This window comes from Sinocyclocheilus anshuiensis, unplaced genomic scaffold, assembly GCF_001515605.1.
Source record: "Sinocyclocheilus anshuiensis isolate Anshui unplaced genomic scaffold, SAMN03320099.WGS_v1.1 scaffold481, whole genome shotgun sequence".
NCBI lineage: Eukaryota > Metazoa > Chordata > Actinopteri > Cypriniformes > Cyprinidae > Sinocyclocheilus > Sinocyclocheilus anshuiensis.
This window is the reverse complement of record NW_015539907.1, coordinates 285,880-303,915: the sequence shown is the minus strand read 5'-3', so window position 1 is coordinate 303,915 and position 18,036 is coordinate 285,880. Positions and strand designations below refer to the sequence as shown.

General features: G+C 36.4%; 1 protein-coding gene across 1 annotated transcript in view; it reads right to left on the bottom strand.

The window, feature by feature from the left end:
• The window catches only part of LOC107686324 (inositol 1,4,5-trisphosphate receptor type 2-like), a 91,296-nt gene extending 81,698 nt beyond the window's left edge, over window positions 1-9,598 (bottom strand). The window contains exon 1 of the mRNA XM_016483291.1: window positions 9,197-9,598. Within this exon, the coding sequence (XP_016338777.1) occupies window positions 9,197-9,288 (92 nt within the window). The 5' untranslated portion in view covers window positions 9,289-9,598. The remainder of the gene's footprint in view (window positions 1-9,196) is intronic.
• Window positions 9,599-18,036: the final 8,438 nt, after the last annotated feature.

Sequence of the window (18,036 nt, the reverse complement as noted above, 5' to 3'; positions counted from 1 at the left end):
ATCAAATGTGCATTTAATCAGTTTCCAAGCATGGCCTCTGTTCAGTGGTGGATGTAAAGCAGCAAATTAGTCCAGCATCATTTACTGAAGTCCCGCTGTGGACACTGACTGGTCTAAAAGAGAATTTCCAAAATGTTTCAGTGCTTATTAGTGCCACTGCCATGCATCAAATCAAAGAGTGGAAGCTTGTTAGATACTCAGTGGATTCACAAGACTAAAGTGAACAGAAAGAACAGCACAGAAACAAAACGAGCAACATGAGAATTTAAAAGACAGACAGAAAAGTCCTCCGATATTGATATAGAAAGCCAAAATGCTTCAGGTTTTATTATGAAAAAGTCTTTCAAGACAAAAGAAAAGAGACTTAGTAGGCTCAACGGAGTATATCAAAGCAAACAGAGTTTCCTCTCATGAAGGACTCAATTGAAAATGCTTGTAATCCTAAATCAACAAACTATTCAACTCTCTTTAAATGCAGAGCATATTTGCCCACTCTATGGTCAATGCAAACCCACACAGTTAAATTTAATTACACACTATCCTGTGACCACAGGCTCTCTTAACAGAGTAAGGCTATGTTGAAACCTTTCAGAACACAATTTTCTTTAGTTTAAAGGAACACTCCACTATTTTTGAAAATAGGCTCATTTTCCAACTCCCCTAGAGTTAAGCAGTTGAGTTTTACCATTTTCGAATCCATTCAGCCGATCTCCAGGTCACTTTTAGCTGCAGCTAAGCATAGATCATTCCAATCAAAAATGTCTTGTAAAGTGAAAAGCTGCATGTTTGTAATAAACAGAAAATTCATCATTTACATTTTTTAATTGTAAACAACTGCAGTAAACAACTGCTTCTGACCAAAATCTGTCCAAAAATGTCCATTCCCTGTTGTCCTCTCACACGCAGCTTTTTGCTTCACAAAATATCAATCAATGGACTGGAGTCATTTGGATTACTGTAATTTTTTATCAGCTGTTTTAATTCTCATTCTGACGGCACCCATTCACTGCAGAGGATCCATTGGTGAGCGAGTGATGTAATGCTGAATTTCTCAAACTCATCTACATCTTGGATGGCCTAAGGGTGAGTAAATTTCCAGCAAATTTTTATGTATTTAGTTAGTAATTTTAAAGTTATGTCTTCAATATTAAATCAATCAACCAGAGATTTAAGAGCCAATTTAACTGAAGTGCCTCTCTTTAAACATAAAGAGGCTTTTTTTGTGAAAGCCTGAACAAAGTTTAGATAAAGAAGGAAGCTGCAGTGCTCTTTGTAGGCCTGATAAACATACCAACATCCAGGCTTTCCCCACTGCTGTAGTTCAAACTAAAAATAGGCAATTACTTATCAAGGGTAGCTCATGGTTTTCTTAATGATAGCACTTGTCTCAGCTTGGCTATCTTGTGAACACAGTTGTCTGTAAATAAATACTTCAGCAATAAAATGCAGAAGTTCACACTACTGTGCTGAACTGACCGGAGGAATGTGGGTATGCATAGTCTCTTAAAGGTCGCCTACATGTTGTTGACAGTAAAACAGAGTTGTTTTTATTACATTTTTTGTTTAAACTGAATTAATTAATAATTCTTTCATGATGGAAATCTAACCACTCAATGTGTTGTATGACATCAAGCTAATCTTCGTTCAATTATAGAAGACACAAAAAAGGAATGAATGGTGTAAGTTCACACTACATACACTACCACATTTAAAGGAAGTGCCACACAGCATATGACAGAAAGGCTGTTATCTGAGCAGTAGCATTACTTTTTACCTGTTACCCAAGAGTTGGGCGGCAACAGTGTTTCCCCAACCTTTTGTGTACACCTTTGTCAACAACAACAAATAAGAAATGTGTTTATTAAAAATGATAAAAACATGAAATATGAATTAAAACCCATCATTTATGTCAATGAAATGACTATAGGTGGCAGCCCAGCATATTTGTAAAATATGTATCGTTACATAAGACCATAAAGTGTGGGGAAAACTGTTCAATTTAACTTTTTCAGGTTTATACATAGTTCAGTGTTCACAAGCGTTTTGATGCAATTCAACTATCTATTATTAGTTACTATGCTTTGAGACACTGGACAAGACAAATAGTTTCAAAGCACAGAATAAATAGCACTGAACGTTATACATTAGAATTCTGAAAAAGAAAGAAGTGCGAGTAAGGCGGGTAAAGAGTGCTGCTTCCTGAAATCTAATTCTGTCTTGTGTCTTTGCTGTTATAATCTATTGACAGCCATAATATGTTAAAGGCACAAATACTGCTTTTTGGTTTAGACTTTTTTTTTTTAGGTAGACTTTTAGGTTGCATAGACTTTTTTTAGGTTATCATGTGTAGGCTATGGAATTCTGAGGACGAACCATTCTACTTTTTCCTTACAGTAAAAAGTAATTTCTCTTGAAAAAATCAGCAACCACAGAGCTACCAAACCACCACAAAAAGAGCTGCTCTACTGAACGATGACTAAGCCAAGTAAGTGCAGCAAATGGACATTTTCACAGTGACAAATAGTTTTATTGCTTTAATTGACTATGCCAGCACACTTCCTCATCTTCCTTTGTATCTGTACAGGAATATTAAACAAAGACATTAAGTACATTAATAGGATGTGTTTTAGAAGAGGGAGAAGAAAGCAGGAAAGATGCCAACAGCCCAGTTTTACACGCTCATAAATGAGTAACAGAGTGCTTCTAGTTCTTTTTAAACTCTTTGACAGCCAGCAATCTTCAAAGACACAATGAAGTACACCAAGTTAAACATGAACCAAATGCAAGCCTGGTCGGCAGTGTTCAAACATACTAATTATAGCTCCATTACTTGATGACATGAGGTGAAGGAGTTAGACCTTGACTAAAGCAAAATAATCGCCCCTTGCTTGCTACAAGTTAAGCACGTTATAACAAATTCCTATTCTTTCACTTAAACATTTGTATTTGATATGTAAGAAACTGGGAGTAAGCCTTCACAGCCATGAACTGAGGCCTATATAGAATGAACTGTGGGACCACCTATATTATTGTCCTTTTAACCAATCTACTCTCAAATTATGGCCATAAATGTTTATGTTGAATTTCAACCAATCTAGCTTCTTATCAGTCTTTTTCCTCTACTAGGGTTCTGCAGTACAACAAGTCCTTGGTACCTAAACAAAGAAAACCCCATTCAACTTACATTATATTTCTACAAACCCATGACAGCCTCTGGGAAATAATCCAAGAACGCCTTGTTTAGGATCAGAAGAAAAGCTCTGGCAATGTTTGGTATGGAGTGCAAGCATACTACTAGTATACACTGCATCCTGCCTACTAAGTTGGCAAAATATTAAGAAATAGGCAGCGCAACCATTAAAAACTGTAGTTTGATTCATATGTGAAACATGTTTTTTTTGCCAATCTGATCATTTCATTCATTAACTGGAAATAGAAAGTTGAGTCAAGCACATTGCATTGTGGGAAGCAGTCCTCTCATAGAATGCAGTGCCCACACACTTTTTCAATGGCCTTGGTTCCGATAGTATTTTTCATAGGGATTTAGAAAAAGGACTTTAAGAATTATGAGCTATGGGGTGCTAGCGAGCGGCGAATGGAGTAGACACAGTTTTTTGAGTCTCCTCAAGCTGCCTCCTGTTTTTGTTTAATATACCCATCAATATACCAGTGCACCCTAAGTGTGAGTACTCTGTTCATTAGTTAATTGTTGGCAATTGTGTTTAAAGTTTTTATTTTGGACAATCAAACAATGACTTCCAAGAAGCTCTCGAAGGCCGCGCAGCAGAGTAAAGATGGCGATGCTACAAGTGATTCCCTCCCTTCAGCAACCGCCAACGCTATACTCGCCGCTATTGAGACACAAGGCAATGATCTGAAGCGGCTGATCGAGTATACTAAGTTGTCAATCAACACTCGTCTTGATGCACTGGATGCCGTGCTGGCGAATGTACAGTCTGAACAGTCGGGTGTTAAGAAAAGGGTTGAGGAGCTGGAATTAGCCGTGACCAGTTGTGATTCGCGCTTGGAAGAATTTGAGAGAGTTTGTGAGGAATTGCACTCTGACAACAAATTTCTCCGTGCTAAGGTGAATGACCTGGAGGGCCGTTCTTGCAGGCTTAACTTGAATTTGTGGGGATCAAAGAAGGAGCGGAGCAGGGTCATCCTACTGCGTTTATAACTGAGCTGATCTCCACGCTGTTTGGCCAAGATAAATTTCCTAAGCCTGAGAGGTGGCGTCCGATCATTGCGAAGCTACATCACGACCGTGATAAAGAACTGATCCTCCGTCTGAGCCGCGAGAACGCTCCGTTACATTACATGGGGAAACTAGTGCATATTTTCCTGGATTACACAGCGGAGGTTGCCTCAAAACGTCGCGCATTCGGATCGGTGCTGAAAGTTTTAAGGGAAGCGGGGGTGACCTGCTCTCTTCTTTTTCCTGCAAGATTGCGAGTTAAACACAAAGACGCCATCTCAATGTTCGACTCACCAGAGGAAGCACGAAAATTTGCGGACTCTCTTTCTGCCAAATGATCTCTCTTTAGTGAATCTGGGCTGCTGCATTGGTCTGACTAGGGTAGACTGTAAGAGCTCCATTTAAGTTATTTTTTTTATCCTTTTTTAACTTGACGGTTTATGGTTTGAACTTTGTTAATAGCAGGGGAGCATGATAGAGACTTGTTTGTTTTTTTCCCTATTGTTTTTGTTGTAAGTCCTCTTGTTTTCTCTCCCTGTGCTCCGCTACCTTCCAGGTGATGGGTGAGTTTTGCTGTTTCAGTTGGGGAAACGGACGTGGGTGGGGGGTAAGTTGTGATGGGGTTTGCCAGACTATTTGTTTTTCAGAGTTTATTTCCTGCTTTTATACATTACCAATGTTACTCAACTTAATTGATAATGGATGATGCATATAGTTCTGTTGGTGGGACAAACGTCACATTTATATCTTGGAATGTTAGAGGTATGGGACACCAGATTAAAAGAGGCAAAGTATTTGCACATCTTAAATCCCTCTCTGCTGACATTATTTTCCTTCAAGAGACCCATATTAAACAAACAGAACAGAGACGCCTTAGATCTAATTGGATCTCCCAAGTATATCAGTCCTCCTTTTCCACAAAGGCTAGGGGTGTTGCCATTTTATTTCGTAAATCCATCCCTTTTCGTTTGTCAACTGTCATTGCTGTTCCTGCTGGTAGATACATTTTAGTATCTGGGCATATAAATTATTTTCCAATTACCTGTCTAAACATATATGGTCCAAATTTTGATGATCCTAATTTCTTCAGAAAGGTTTTTGATTTGCTTCCTGACCCCAGTTCTACAAATATAATAATTGGTGGCGATTTTAACTGCTATCTTGATGCCTATTTGGATCGTTCTTCAACACAAGCCCCTCATATTTTACACTCAGTTAGCACTTTAAATCATCTATGTAAATCTTTGAATTTAGTTGATATTTGGAGATTACAAAACCCATCTGCTAGAGACTACTCATTCTTTTCATCTGTACATAAATCTTACACTAGAATTGACTATTTTCTTGTTGACTCTAAATTTATTCCAAATGTTATAGAGACTAAGTATAATAATATTATAATTTCTGACCATAGCCCGATTACCATGGTGTTTAAGCTTTCTTTTTCTCAGTCTAAGTACTGTTGGCGTTTGAACCCTGGTTTATTATTACAGGAGCAATTTAATACATACACTTCGCCTCACATTAAGCAGTTTCTTGAATTCAATGACAAAGGCGATGTGTCTGATTCCATTCTTTGGGAGACCTTTAAGGTAGTAGTGCGGGGTAATATAATTGCCTGTGAAGCTAGCAGGAAGAAAGAAAAACGCAGACATCTGGCCGAAATTGAAGCCCTGCTTCCAGCCATGGAGCAGGCATATAGATTGTCCAAATCCCAGTCTGATCTTAATGCCATGTTAAAACTGAAATACGAATACAATAATATTTTGAGCGAGCAGGTTAGTAATATGCTTCTTAAAATTAAACGCAAGCAGTTTGAGATGGGTGACAAACCTGAAAGATTACTTTCTCGGCAACTAAGAGGTATGCAGGCCAACGGAGCTATTTTTCAAATTAAGTCTGGCTCTGGTGTGCTGCTAACTAAACCAAAGGAAATTAATGCTTGTTTTTTGGAATTTTATAAGTATCTTTTTACTTCAAAATGCAATGTGCCTGACTCAGATATTACTGCTCTTCTTGATTCTATTGCCCCCCACAATGGATTTGATAAACCATTTTGGTTCTTTTTCCGGGTATTCAATTAACTGGAAGAAAAGCATCTTCATCCCTCTTGGCAGTCATTTTCCTAATAATTTTTTAGAGTCCATCCCTTTTAATATTGTTCATGATAATTTTACTTATTTAGGTTTGGTTATTCCCACAGATCCAAAAGACATATTTAAGCTTAATTTTATGGCTGCAATAAAGAGCCTGAAATCTACCATTGAAAAATGGAGGGTCTTGCCATTGTCCCTAATTGGCCGTGTTAATGCTATAAAAATGGTGGCCCTTCCAAGGTTTTTATATTTGTTTCAGAATTTACAAATCTATCTGACAAAATCTTTCTTTAGAAACCTAGATTCTATAATTTTCTCTTTTATTTGGGGCTATAAGGCACATCGCATCTCTAAGTCTCATTTAGAAAAATCTAAAGAGCTGGGTGGATTGGCAATGCCAGTTTTTCAGCATTACTTCTGGGCAGCAAATGTTAGGGCTTTGATGTATTGGAATCATGCTTGTTTGTTGTTGTTATAAAACGAATAAAAATAATATGGCAAAAAGAATTATGAGCTATGAGGTGAATCGCAACATTACAAACTTTGATTTGAAGCTTCTTTTGGGCTCAGCAGAAGAAAACTCATACATGTTTGAAACATCATGAGGGTGAGTAAATGGTGACAATTTTCATTTTTGCGTGAACTATGCTGCTAATGGTTTATAAGTTATAAATCCATTCTTCTATGGAGAAGATGATTGGAATTTTAACTTCTGAACCTGAATGTTGTAATCTATTGCAGTGTTCTTTACTCTACATTTCAGCAGATGGAGTTGGTCTATGCATAAAAACCTACTCAAATCTCAAACAAAGGTATAAAAGCTGCTAGTACCTTTCTGAAAGGTACAGATATGTACCATACTAGAGGGTACTAATATGTACACTTTAGGAAGTAATTTGTACATTTAAGGTACTTACATGCACACTTTAGGGAAATGTGTACCTTTTGAAAGGGTACCGCCCAAATGATAGCTTTTGTACTGTACCTTTGTTTCTGAGAGTGCAGTATAAACATAGACTGCAAAGACAGTAAGAGTAGTATGTTAATATCCTATAAGCTCTCTTTGACACAAAGTCTGCTCAAACAGAACACCACAATTTCCAATGCAAGTGCACATTACTACAAATGTGTGTAAATTAGCCTGCATTATGCTCCAAACAAAACCTCAGCACTTACGTTTGAATCATAGTAAGAAAGCGAAAAACCACACATTAAGTTTTACAAATGCTGAAACTCCAAAACAACTAAACAGCTGTGTCATGAATTGTGAAAAGTGACAGAGAAATGACCACGGCTGCAATCCCTCTGATGCAATGCCACAAAAAACTTTTAAAGATAAGACATTTAAGCAAAGAGATGTTGTACATATTGTGACCGCAGCATTCTGAAGGCCACAGAGCAGAATGCCATGGTGCACTGGAGCTTCATTTGTTCTGCACCTTAATTGCTTGATGAGTCATTGCACAACAATGCAAAAGTGATTCAACGAGACCTGAAATGGAGCTGGGTGTTTCACCTCCATGTGGTTAGATTCATAATCTTTCATAAGACTCTCAAGCAGATGTGTTCCTACATGACCATATAAAAAAAAATCACATGAAAACCGCTTCTGTTACACAGTGCAATCTCAGAAACTGTAAAATTAAATTAGATTTGACTAAGTTCACCCAAAAATTAAAATTTGCTGAAAAATATATTCATATGATGTTTTTACTCTCATTCTGACGGCACCCATTCACTGCAGAGGATCCATTTGTGAGCAAGTGATGTAATGCTAAATTTCTCCAAATCTGTTCCGATAAAGAAAAGAACTCATCTACATCTTGAATAGCCCGAGGGTGACTACATTTTCAACTATTTTTATTTTTGGGTATTCCTTTAATAATTAAAGGTGCACTCAGTCAATCTTTATCTGAGTTTAGCTGGATCTTACTCATTCCAAAAGTACCACTTATCCTCATTCTGTTTTGATGGGTGGCCTGCAGACATCCTGAACCATACTATAGTTACTGCTTATCCACTGGGGCTGGTGCTCAGCAAAGAATGGCACTAGTTCAGAACCGGCTCGTATTTCCACTTTCAAACTGCAGTCAGAGGTTCCCTTGTTCGAGACCAGCAAGATTTAGGGGTTGGTTCAGAACCAAGATCTGTGATCCAAGACTATTTTTCCAGCCCCAGTGGAAAGGTGGTAAGTGTTGACAAGACTCCATACCTGCAGCATGTATAATGTGTTTGTTGTTATAATGTATTGTGTGCTATAGGCTACTTTGTAATGACCAATGGATAAAAGAGCTCTATAAAGTGAACATATTATTCTTGCTGTGATTATTAGTAGCCATGGATGAAAATCAACCATTTGCATGACACACCAGGTCACATGATATCAAAAATGGTGCCATCCATGAGGCAGTGAACCACTCCATGTAGATTAAATCAGCTTGTTTTTTTAATAGACTAATATATCTGGAGTCTTTATTTCATGTGATGTAAATAACTCCAATGATATTTCTCTCAAATGTGCTGTTGATTTTTTCAAGTGTAAAGCTTTTTAATTAGCAAACACTACTACATGCACCTTTAAATTGAGCCTACATTGTTATATTAGCGTTACTGTGTAAACTAACAGAAACCTTTGCATTCCTGTTCAATGATTTGCATGCTTCTGAAGCAATGCTGTCACATAGCACCTCTGGCCTGCAGCTCAAATCACTTCCTACTTCCACTCAACAAACTTCTTCTGACATGAGGAGGACAAAACATACATGAAATAGTATTGCATGTTTAATAATGTAACACTGCATTTTGGGCAACATAATAACATCAGCGTATCTGAACGAAATGTCTAACTGCCATGTTTACTAACGTTTAAGACTAATATAATGAGCAATGGGAGGCAACTTACCCTAAAGTGCTGATAAATCCATTGACAGTTCCCTCAGCATACAGAGACACGATATCCCCAATGTGAAGGAAACAGGACCTGTGTTCCGACATATCTGCAAACGTTTCAGTAGATTTTCCGATACTTTAACCCCTCTGATCCAGTGCAATGTGTCCAGTCGACTCAGTGTCTCAAGCCACTTGTTTCTTCGCTTTGATAGTAACACATTGTAATCCAGCCGTCCGGAGAAGAGACGTGCTGCTGAGCCTGTGACTTTTGAGTTGTGAATCGTCTAACTGTCGCGTTTCTTCATGTTTTCAACTTCTTCCTGTGGAAACAAACGAGGCTTTTTCTCACCAATATGCCACTCGAGTGGGAGGAGACTCGCTCTCTGTCCCGTGAAATCAAGGAAGTGATGCTGTCTGTCTTGAATGCTGTGGTATGCAAATAAAAAGTGAGAATGCGACTTGTGTGTTTGCGCATTTGCGCAGTCGTGCTTGCACTTGCGTCGGTGGTGCACAATTATTCCGGAAGTTTATCGTCAAACTTTTTATTTTACATTTTATTTTATGAATGAGTTTAAGCAATACTGTTAATTTTTTGTATAATGTAAAACCAGTATTTAATATTATTATTTAATATATCTGCACTTCAGTGAAGTGTCATCCAGCTATTTGTTTGTTTAGCTTTTTTTTATCATTATATATGACCAATTATAGCCTACATACAGAAAAATAAATGTAAAAAATAAAAATACTACTTTAGAAACCATTCTGATTTCGCCATTAGCCTATTGCTTCAGTTCTAAATATTTAATAAAGCAAATAGCCATATGCCATAGTCATAAACGCTTGTGATTTATTGAATATATTAGTATATATTTTAAAAACGTACCCTTTGTGTTTGTCTGGTTGATGTTCATTTAATGCATTTTTTTGTGTTATTTGAAAAATGAAAGTTCCTTATTTGATAAAGCAAAATAATTTTGCTAACATTCTTTTTAATATTTTAAATGAGATAGCTTTGTAACCTATATAAAAGTGCCACTTGAAGGTCATATAACTTGTCAAAGTGTCTTTGAATAATCTATAGAGCCCCTTTACATAATCACAGAAACAACTGTTTGCTTATCAGACATGAGCAAAGTCTTCATTTGTAACTTCTCGTGTAGGCCTACCTAAGAATAATGACAGATATGACTGATTAATGGTATAATAACATTACTGATTAATGGATCTATTTAATATTTATTCAGAGGTAATTTGTTGAAGAAATATAATTCATAACACTGTCTAATCTTTACCACTTTGAGATTTTCACCTTATAATTTAACTATGTATGTACGGCATATAATAGTATTCTCTTTCTTGATCTCTTAATCTCAGGTTTTGTTAAACTCGCCTGCACTGCCATCTAGTGTCACGAGAATGAAATCCTCAAAATAAAATCACATGGTCACATGGTTGGTTTTGTTTCTCGATTACAACTGAAATTTGGTTTCATAATGTAACAAATCCAACTTCACAGTTTATTAGTTTACAAAGAAAGCCTATTGTTAAAATAAATATAGAAATATTCCTATATATTACTCATTTTACCACCATACTTTTTTCCTGTGTCATTCAATTTGATCACACATAACTTCATTTCTGAACTTATTATTTTTTTTTTTGTTTTGTTTTCTCTGTATGTGTGGATTACTCGGGTTGTTACCGACATCTGGTGAAAATTTCATGTCAACACCACCTTTAGAAAAATATCTACGTGTTCAATACTTATTTTACCCGCTATGCAAAAAAAAAGTGCAGTGGGTCTGTCCAGGTATAGCTATAAAGAAAATAGACATAAAAAATAAAAATACCAAAAAGATTAAAAATATAATATTAATGAATTGCTTTACACATGTTGTTTAATTAGTTTAATGATCGAGAATATATTTTTCCCCTCTTTTTTTCTTCATTGGTTTTGTTGAATGTTCAGTGACTGCAATGTGCAGTTTTACAGAGATAAACAAGATGGTGCTAATCACAAGCATTTCATGGAAACATGCAAACGTCCTGATTATCAATACATTTTCCCCAAAAAATGCCCCATATTTATTTTGTGCATATCACAGCCTTCATATCTGTGTGTAGCCTATTTATTAATAGAAAATATTTTAATTCAAATTTATCTTATATACATGTGGCAAGCACTTCTTAATTCTTATTTTCATCAGTAGGTGGTGTTGCTTTTTTAAAATTGTCCTGTTTCTAGGTCTCATACGCTGCACTTAAACATTTATTGTTTTTATATTTCAGCATTTAAATCGCCTTTATGTGTTTAAAGTAATCAAATATCCAAGTTCTCACTATAAGACCAGCAGCAAGCCTTTTTTTTTCAGAATTTAAGTGAATGAGTGTGACTGCATTCATAGGGTTAGTCTACAGTTATTATAATGAATTAGTTTTTCATCAAATCAATAGACATCTATGGTATGTCAGCATTTATATACTATATAAATATACTTATGAGGTCCTCACTAAAATAGTGAAACCTACAGCATGAAAACACTCACCTGTGAGGGCATTTGAGGTGATAATGTGCTTGAAAGGCTTATAAATGGACCAAATCATGTTTAAATCTACAGATGTCAATAGGTTTGTATGACTGGCAGATTTATCACGGTTGGGATTTAGCAAATATCGTCAGCTTCATAGAAAAACCACTGTGTCTATGAGTGGTTCCCACTTACAAATCTAAAGTTTGTGTGTGTATACTTGGTATTCCCTATGTTATGGGGACCACATGTCCCCACACAGTAATACATTTTACCCTTGCAGGGACATTTCTGAGGAAACAAGCTTATAAATCATACAGAATTAAGTTTTCTGAAAATGTAAAAAGTTTTGCGGGAGGGTTTAGGGGATACAAGTTTATACAGTATAAAAACCATTACGTCTATGGAATGTCCCCATAAAACCAACGTGTGTGTGTGTGTGTGTGAGAGAGAGAGAGAGAGAGAGATAGAGATTTAATGATTTCATTAAATTATATTTTAATATATTTGTGATATGGAAAATAATTTGTTGTTTTTCCACCACCTGTCATAAATGTCAAGACACATCATGATTTTTTTCTTCATGTTTGTTTTGTGGCAGAAATGTTTTGCTACTTTTTTCCACACTATCTATCAGGGGAGCCCCTATCTATGTGGAGCCCCTGGGGAAGTGAATGGTGTGAGTGGGACCATCTGCATCTTCCCCTTCAGAATGTGTTCAGGTTTGATTGACAGACACTTGTTGGGGAAAATATATTTAACAGCAACACATTAAATGTTAAACACAGATGCTACCGGATCATTTCCAGAATCACCAACACAATCTACCAAGACGAGCAGTGCAAATTAGCATCTGTGTAACGGGGTGGGTGTTATATAGTGAGTGAGGTGATTAGAAACAGCTGTGTGCAATGAGTGCAATCAGTGCAGTGTGCAAATCGTGCAAAGAATGATGGGATATGTAGTCCGGGGTGCTATGCAACAGTTTGTGTTGTGCGAGAGTCAATGTAATGGAAAGGGTGCCCTCTGGTGGTGAATAAACGGAAGTCCATGGACCGAATTCGTGACAATCTGGTTTAAGACTTTTCGGGGGTCTTAAATAATGGCACAAATAACAGTAAACTGACTAGCACAAACCTTAGTAAATCATATTGCGCGATTCATATAAATATTCTTCTCCCATAAATTTTGCGTCTGAAAAGGAAACTCCTACAAATGCAAATAAAGTCAGAGGAAAATGTAACTGTCCAAAGCTTTTCAGTGCTAATTTTTCACTGCGTGCCTTTAGTAAATCCTGACAGTAGTTTTTTACCATCAAAAGAGTTTATTCTGGCACAAGCCGTTAGTAAATCTGGCCCTTAGTTTTTTTATTTTAAACATGCTTATTGTGTAACATAACAGATGAATGCAAAGAGTCAACATTAATGTTATAACATCAAATAAATAGCAAAGCCACTTTAATAACACAGAACAACACATCTCAGTCAATGTATACACAAACAGAATATCTGAAATTTTAGTTAAGACAATTAATCAAGCAAGAGTCATTGAACATAAGTACCTCAGCACTGTGCAAAAATAAGCATTTAAGAGAAAAAGTTAATCAGTTAAACAAGCCTTATTTATTTCAGTGTTTGACCCTGGCTCTCCACAAAGGGTACTTATTTGATTTACAGCGGTAGAGTGGAATGCGACTAGCAATCACCTTAAGTTTCTCTCTCAGCTCATCTTGTCTGTTTTGATCCTGCTTCCAGATGTTTTTGAAAGCAAAAGCTTTAATTCCCTTGTATGCTATTAATTTATCAAGCCCTCCTGTAATCGCGTACTTGCCACTGAGACAGGTGTTCATACAGGGAGAGTTTAAGGTGTAGAAAACCACACAACCATCCTTTCTCTTATTCAACAAGTTTGTCAAGGGTGAATTATCTGGAGGGTTCATCAGTAGAAACTCTGAATGAGCAGTGTTTGGTGTCTTCTGTACTCCTGCAGCAATGAGCTCTTTGCCTTCGTAAACTGGTCTTTCATCAGCACTTATGATATTTTTCACATTTGTGTTGTTGTCTTCTTTCAGGAAGTCGGGGAATGTCGATGGTATGAAACCATTCTCACACTGAGTCTTTGGGACATTGATGGCTACTGCATACTGCCCTATTTCATAACTAAAAAAAAAAAACATTCTCACACTGAGTCTTTGGGACATTGATGGCTACTGCATACTGCCCTATTTCATAACTAAAAAAAACCAAAAAAAAAAACCAGAAATGTTCACAATTACATATTCAAAACTGAGGTACTGGTCAAACATGCATACTGGAAAAGTGTGAATGAGTGCAAATAGATGTATTATCTCTTCTTGTATTTAGTCTGAAAATAATAAATTACACGTAATACTCAAAATGTAATCAGAAAGTGCAAAAATTCCCACAAACAAATGTTTCAACTAACCTTTACTTCAGTCAAATGAAAACTTACTTCTGATGAAAAAATCTTGTAATTTTGGCCAGAGTTTCAATGTCCACAGGCTCACCCTCCACACTTTGAGAATAAAGATGAAGCAGAGAGACCAGGAGAAGGGCTCTTGACAGCACAATAAAAACCTAAATTGTTGAAAAAAGCAAAATCATCAACAGTCCTATTTCATCTGTGTAGTATATTACTGTGTGAACTGCACAGCAAACTTCTCCAGGTTTATGATCAAGTTAAACTTTTGTTCACAAGAGGGCATTGACAAATGAAAGGTTAAAATGGACCAACTGAATATAAAATATAGTATGGTTGCTTACCATGATGTCCGTTGTGGATTATCTAGCAGAATCTTTATTGCATATATGAATTCTCTATAGCCCCCCTAAAAATGGCCTAGCGACGCCCATGTCTCTCATCAAGTGATACACTGCTTCCTTGGGACATTATTTGGCTACTGCATACTGCCCTATTTCATAACTGAAAAAAAGCATATCCAAATCCAAATATTTGTCTGATTCCACAAATCTGTTATTTCTTTACTTGTACATTTTATCAGAGACTTCTAAAAATGTTCACAAGCAAATGTTTAATCTAACCTCTATTGTAGTAATATGAAAACTTATTTCTTATATATATAAAAGATCATAATCATTGGTCGTACAACATTCTAATCAACAAATCAGATTTTTGAGGGATAGGTTTACAGCAAGGATTCTCCCAATCTCCTGTTTGGTTAAATTCGCCTGCACTGCCATTTAGTGTCATCAGGATGGAATAAACAAAATAAAATCACATGGTCACATGGATGGTTTTATTTCTCGATTATCACTGAATTTTGGCTTCATAATGTAATGAATTCTTCACAGAATTCTTTACAAAGAAAATCTATTAGCTAATACAATTTTACATGTGGAAATTGTTAAATCGTATCCTACAGTCATGGCCAAAAGTTTTGGCAGTGACATAAATTGTGTTTTGCAAAGTTTGCTGCTTCAGTATTTGCAGATTATTTTTCCACGTTTCTATGGTATACTGAAACAAATGATAAGCATATCATACGTTTTAAAGGCGTTTATTGCCCAAAAAAAATGTAATGAGTCAATATCTACAGTGTTGACCCTTGTTCTTCATAACCTCTGCAATTCACTCTGGCATGCTGGATATTAGCTTCTGGGCCAAATCCTGACTGATGGCGATCCATTCTTGCCTTATTAGTTCTCGGAGTTGATCACAATTTGTGGGCTTCTGCTTGTCCACTCGCCTTTTGAGGACTGACCACAGGATCACTATGGGATTGAGATCTGGGGAGTTGCCAGGCCACGGATCCTTATCAATATAATGATTTTCGAGCCACTTCTTCATCACTCTTGCTTTGTGACATGGTGCTCCATCACGCTGGAAAAAAAAAACTGTGAAATTAGTTTTTTTTTTTTGTGAAAAGTTAATTTTTTTGGCCAATGAAGCTTTTAGCAATTATTTAAAATGCATCTGATCACTCTACACAATAATCTAGAAACAATGTGAATGAACACCACAACAGCTTAAGCTGCAAACTTTGCAAAACACAAAATTTATGTCACTGCCAAAACTTTTGCCCACGACTGTAAATGAGATGAGATGAGATAAGAACTAATGATAGAGAAGTCCCCATAGGCCTACTTAAAATAATGTAAAAATAAATAAAATATACTGTTGGGTTCTTTACAGACAAATTTCTGATTTCCTTTAACTTCATCAATGCTTTGAATTCCAGATTTTTATTTTTTGGCCTGGATGTATGAGGTTAAAAAATGCCATTCATACAAATAATGACTTGAATGCAACTCTCCTATGATGAATGTTTCAGTTCATCAATTCATCATCCAAAAGATTTAACTGAATTTAGTGATTAATGATTTAACTTTTTAGATAATAGTTAAAAGGGTTTCCAAAACCTAAACCATCATGAATTACAATGTTTCAATGAAAATACTAATGTTTTTTTGAAAATAGATTTTACAATATCAGTCATCCTAATTCATCACTGACCCTGTTACGTCTAATAACTAACTATAACTAAGTAAACTAACTATAATTGACTGACCCCATTACTGACTACTACCTAAATAAATGAACAAACAAATAAATGAATAAATGTGAATAGCAACTCAATGAGCAATCCTACCACGTGGTCACAGAAAGGAAAGCTAAGACATTTGCTTGACATTTGCTCAGAGTTTCCATGAGGTTACAGCTCATGTGAGACTACAATTTGCTTTGCACATTGTCTGAATGTGACTATTAACATACGATCTTACATCGTGCAACTAAACTGCATGTGCCGCAATAGGATTCTAGTGCAGGTACATTTGATACATTGTGTCTCAACTGTACCCCGCTGACCACCTCGAACATTTCTCTAGATTTTACGATGACCCTGCATGACACAAAGTCATGTAATATGTCAGTCTTTAGAGCACAGAGTAAGGTTTACGAAAATATAAGTTAACTTTAGGACAACAGGCATGTACGGATGAGAAGCTATTCAAGGTGCAAGGGACGTGGTAAAGTGAAAAACTTACCTCAGAAAAAAAACAAATGTACCCCTGTACCAACCTTACCCGGTCTAATCACAAATCTCAGATAATCAGAGATGGGAAGTAACGAAGTACAAATACTTTGTTACTGTACTTAAGTAGATTTTTCTGGTACTTTACTTCACAATTTATTTTTCTGACTACTTTTTAATTTCTGTCAGGACCACTATCGTCAAATATGATTGACAATTTATCAACTGTACCCATTTACCACCTTGCATATTTTACAACATGCCCTAATATCCTTATGTCCTTCATGTTAGAAAATATGTCAAGACGAAGTAGACAGTTTAAATATCACAAGCATCAAATGTTGTTTTAATTTGCTTTGCACATTGTCTGAATGTGACTATTAACATACGATCTTACATCGTGCAACTAAACTGCATGTGCCGCAATAGGATTCTAGTGCCGGTACATTTGATACATTGTGTCTCAACTGTACCCCGCTGACCACCTCGAACATTTCTCTAGATTTTACGATGACCCTGCATGACACAAAGTCATGTAATATGTCAGTCTTTAGAGCACAGAGTAAGGTTTACGAAAATATAAGTTAACTTTAGGACAACAGGCATGTACGGATGAGAAGCTATTCAAGGTGCAAGGGACGTGGTAAAGTGAAAAACTTACCTCAGAAAAAAAACAAATGTACCCCTGTACCAACCTTACCCGGTCTAATCACAAATCTCAGATAATCAGAGATGGGAAGTAACGAAGTACAAATACTTTGTTACTGTACTTAAGTAGATTTTTCTGGTACTTTACTTCACAATTTATTTTTCTGACTACTTTTTAATTTCTGTCAGGACCACTATCGTCAAATATGATTGACAATTAGCATACAGTTTGGATTGGCGGTATGGTTCTGTTCTGGGCAAGAACTCCCTGTGCATCCATGCAGCCTAGCATGGATGAGAGCAGGGAGAGCAGCAATAACCCCCCAAAACAAAACCATATGCTGATGTCCCCCAACACAAACTGATAGCAAAATCTCAAAGCCTTAAGCAACAAGCATGTTGCCCTTAACCAATGACCAATCAAATATGTTGCCAAAACCCGCATAACCTGTAGCAACAATTCTGTTGCCTTTAACAGATGACCTAATGAATATGTTGCCAATACCTTAAAAACTTAAGCAACATGTTCTCAATAACACCAGATAGACTTAAGAAAAACATGTTTCCAATTCAACTACAGCTTTAAGAACAAGCATGTTCCAAATAACGACTGGATTGCTCTGGAACAAGCATGTTCCCAACAATACAGCTATAACTTAA